The 4,127-nt window shown below is 59.5% G+C and overlaps 1 protein-coding gene across 1 annotated transcript; it reads left to right on the top strand.

Annotated features, from left to right (window-relative positions):
* The first annotated feature begins 654 nt into the window (after nucleotides 1-654).
* LOC104625808 (T-cell surface glycoprotein CD1b-3-like) lies at nucleotides 655-3,817 on the top strand. The gene is made up of 6 exons (XM_010293546.1): nucleotides 655-724; nucleotides 1,925-2,185; nucleotides 2,748-3,029; nucleotides 3,138-3,422; nucleotides 3,543-3,639; nucleotides 3,772-3,817. The coding sequence occupies exons 1-6, from the start codon at nucleotides 655-657 to the stop codon at nucleotides 3,815-3,817; spliced, it is 1,041 nt and encodes a 346-aa protein (XP_010291848.1).
* The last annotated feature ends 310 nt before the right edge of the window (nucleotides 3,818-4,127 follow it).

Raw genomic sequence — 4,127 nt, 5'->3', positions numbered from 1 at the left:
AGCCCAGCCCCAGGCCCTCTCCTGGGGGCGTCTGCAGGAGAGTCGGAGCTCCCCAGCGCTGCTCCCACAGTGATGGGCCAGGCGGGAACTACTCCTCACATCCTCCCTGGGAAGTCCCATCCCCAGGGTTAGGCAGGTGGTACAGGAGGAGCCTGAGCTGGAGGTGCCGGGTGGACCCAAAGCAGCCCTTCTCCGATGCGGTGCATGAGAGGACATCAAAGTGGCCATCTTTCTCCAGTCAGGGCTTAAACCCAAAAGCCATTGTCACCTCCATTGGAGCTGATGCACCCCACAAGAACAGGGATAGGGCTGAGGTACCATCAGTGGGGAGGGGGACTCAGGGGGACCCACCCTTGAGCACCCATTTTCTCCTAGTGCCATTTCCTAGGCCTCCCTTTCCCTGCCCTCTCGTCCTGGCCAGGCTATCCCCAGCCTGTTGCAGCACTTCATGCTCAAGACTTTATTTCATCTTTCCTCCCTCCCACACGTCCCCAGCCCCCAGCTCAGGACCTCTGGGCCCCTCCCCTACACGTTCGCATGGGTCCCATTGGTGCGGAGCCACCGCTGTGACTGCTGGGCCGGGTTGAAGGTGGGACCCCATAGGTTCTTGCTCCTCCCGCAGTCACTGGCTGCTTCAGCCTCGCTGCATGCACCATGCAGCTCATTCACCTCCTCCTCTTCCTCTTTCTCCTCCTCCTCCCTGGAATGTGGGCAGACCCAGAGGGTAAGTGGGAGCCCTGGCTCACCCTAACCGCTCTCACCTCCCCGTCAGAGGACCCCACAGGTTCCTCAGGGAAGGCATGGCCAGGCCACTGCGCCCTGCATGGGGGGGATGATCGCCAGCGTCAAAGGGCCACCCCTCACACGCAGCACCCAAAGGTGCCCTGTCCCTGCCAGCTCTCTCTGTTCCTGCCTCCAGCTTGGGGCTTCATGCCCCACCAGCTCCAGCACAGGGTCTTGGGCCTAAGCAGAAGTGAGGCCAGGGGTCCCCAACCAGGCCTGGGGTGTTGGGGTTCCCCCAAAGGTGCCTTCCTCCTGCAGGGAGCCCGTGGGCACCAGAGGGGTCTCAGCCCCATGTTGTGCTGTGGGCCCCTTCCAGCAGCCCCTTGTTCGTTGAGGGGCTGCACCTGCGAGAGGGTGTTTTAGGCGCTGCTGTCCCACAGAACGTTTCACCACAACCCCATGAGACCTCATGTTTCCGGTGTGAGCAGCAACAGACATAGGAATGTGGGATTGATCTCTGGGCTGGGCTACTCTCCTGCCCCTGTCAGGGTTTGGTCTCCTTGAGCTTCCAATGCCCAGGAGCCCTAAAACCTGGACAAAATACCTTTTTCCGTCCTCCGTCCTCCACATTCTCTGCACCATCTGCAGGTCTCTGGCAGATACAGGTCCTGGCATGGGTGCTTCTTCTGGGAGAGGCATTGCCCCAAACGAGCACCGAGATGCCCCCATTATCTGCCCTGCACAGCCAGGCAGCAGGCGCTGGGCAGGAGGGAGGTGGGGAGGGGACAAGGTGCCTGAAATCCTGTATGGGAGAGAAACGCTTCATTGAAAATAAAAGAGAAGGAAAAAGAGCAGCAGAGGTAGAGGAAGTTCAGACAGGAAAGCAACCCTGAGCAGGCTGAAGAGCACAGAATCATAGATTCATAGAAGTTTGGATTGGAAGGGACCTTTACAGGCCCTCTAGTCCAACCCTCCTGCAGTGAGCAGGGACATCTTCAACTAGATCAGGTTGTTCAGAGCCCCATCCAGCCTGACCTGGGATGTTTCCAGGGATGGGCCATCTCCCACCTCTCTGGGCAACCTGTGCTTCACCACCCTCATTGTCAAAAATTTCTTCCTTTATCTAGTTTTCCAGGGGGAACAGTTCCCCCACTCATTTCCTCTTTCCTGCAGCCTTTCCCATCCCCATTCTCTTTCCTAGCAGAGCCACAGGTTTTCCAGCTACTCCAGACCAGCCTCTTCACCAACATCAGCTCTGCTGAGGTGTCTGGGGTGGCTCTCCTGGGGGACGTGCCCATATTTGCACTGGATCCTGCCAAATGGAGCATCCGTTTCCACTGGCCCTGGGCTCGCCAGGCCACAGCCGAGGGAGACGCAGAGAAGATCATGTCCCACTCCAAGCTCTTTCTGCGCAATATGGTCCGATATGTGCATGAAACAGCCCAGCAGGCGCAACTGGACTGTGAGTATGGGGACGACCCCAGGCAGAGCCACAGCCCTTTTCCTCATTTCTGGCTGTGCCCTCCTCCCCACCAGGGTGGCATCTGTGAGGTCTCACAGGGTGCAACAGCTCCTGAAAGGGGGGGAAATGCTGCGGCTGCTGGGGCACATGGCTAGCAGGGGCGACAAGGCCAGCACTCCAAAAACACCCCTGAGGGCTCCTGCCATCTGGCACGGGGGAAACTCTCTGCACACCAGGGAGCTACCACCAAATTTACCAGGGCTACAGGACCTGCACAGCACAGATCAGGGAAAGAAAAAGTTGGGGGCAAATATTTTGGGGAACAACATTCTGTTTGAGCAACCACCCAGCAATAACTAGCCTCATATCCACTCCGGCCTTCCAAGGGGACTGAAAGCTTGCAGGGTGTCCCAGGGCTTCCTGAAGCATGGCCACATGCCCTGCCGCCCCTTGCGCCATGCTGCCCATCTCCCCCCTGCACGTGCCTCCAGCCACATCCTGCCTCATGCCACCTGTGTCCCACACACTCATGGGACCTCTCCACTGCCTCTGCCCTTAGCAGACCCATTGGTGATCCAGATCCGTGCAGGCTGTGTGCTGCACTCCAACAGGACAAGCTGGGGCTTCATGGATGTTGGGGTGGGTGGCAGAGACCTCATAACTTTTGAGGTGGAGAGGCAGCACTGGGAACCCCTGCAGCCATCCCTGCTAGCAGATCTGGTCAGCAAGTCTCTTACCAGCAAGAAGGCCGTGACAGGGGTCCTGGAGCACATCTTGTCCATCTCCTGCCAGAGCCACATCCTCACCCTGTGCAAGTATGGGAAGGCCGATCTGGAGAGACAAGGTGAGACCACCCTCACCCTGGCACGGCCACCCCAAAGTCCCCCACACACATTGGGACCAAGTCATGTCCAACTGGGGCTCCTCACACCCCTTGGCTTTCACCCCCCAGAGCTACCCGTGGCCACGGTCTTTGCCCGCACACCCAGCCCAGCCCAGATCCTGCTGGTTTGCCATGTCACTGGCTTCTACCCACGGCCCATCAGCGTGGCCTGGCTGCGGGATGGCCAGGAGGTGCCACCAGGCCCGGCGCTCAACACCAGCACCATCCTGCCCAACGCCGACCTCACCTACCAGCTCCGCAGCGTGCTGGCCGTGGCCCCCGGTGATGGGCACAGCTATGCCTGCCGCGTGCACCACCGCAGCCTGGGCACCCGCAGCCTCCTCATCCCATGGGGTAGGTGCCACCCATGGGGATGGGGCACAGGATGTAAGTAGCAGCCATGGCCCTGCAAGGGGCAGCTCCTGCCTGGTCCTGCCACACTCACATTGCTGCCCTCTTTTCTCCCTGTCCCAGAAAACCGCAGCACAGCTCCAGCTGTCGCCATCGCCATCTCAGTGGTGCTCCTTGTGGCCACAGCCTCTGCTGGGGGCGTTTGGTGGTGGAAGCACAGGTGAGGTCTCCCTCTCTCTGTCTGCTCTCGGGTTTATGGGCAGATGGGTTGGGCCAGGGGTTGCAGCAGCAGCAGCTCTGCAGGGATGAACTCCCCAGCCCTGAGCATGGCTCACAGTGGTCCCCCTTGCAGGAAAGGTGGCAAGGCCACATGGGAGACCCCAGAGTTCATCATTTGAGGCCTGGCTGCTTGCCCAGCACTGAGCTCCCTTGCCACCAGCTCTGCCTGCTTATCTCATGTCCCATCCCTGACCCATCAGCAACAACAGGGGTTTGTGCTGGAAAATCACCGCATTAAACAGCTACAAACTTCCCCAGCTGCATGTGGCTCCTGTGGCTCTTGCCCTCCTTCCCCCTCACAAGATTCCCCCAGGAAACCCCCCAGCGTGCTGCAGAAACCCCACATTGTGTCCAGGAAGACTCTTCCTTTTCCTGGATACTGGCCGATCTCCCCTGGCATGTCACAAGAAGCAATTCCACTACCAACCT

The sequence above is a fragment of the Phaethon lepturus genome, unplaced genomic scaffold, assembly GCF_000687285.1.
Source record: "Phaethon lepturus isolate BGI_N335 unplaced genomic scaffold, ASM68728v1 scaffold20528, whole genome shotgun sequence".
NCBI classification, from domain to species: Eukaryota; Metazoa; Chordata; class Aves; order Phaethontiformes; family Phaethontidae; genus Phaethon; species Phaethon lepturus.
Note: the sequence above shows the minus strand (reverse complement) of the source record. Positions and strands in the feature narration are given on the sequence as shown.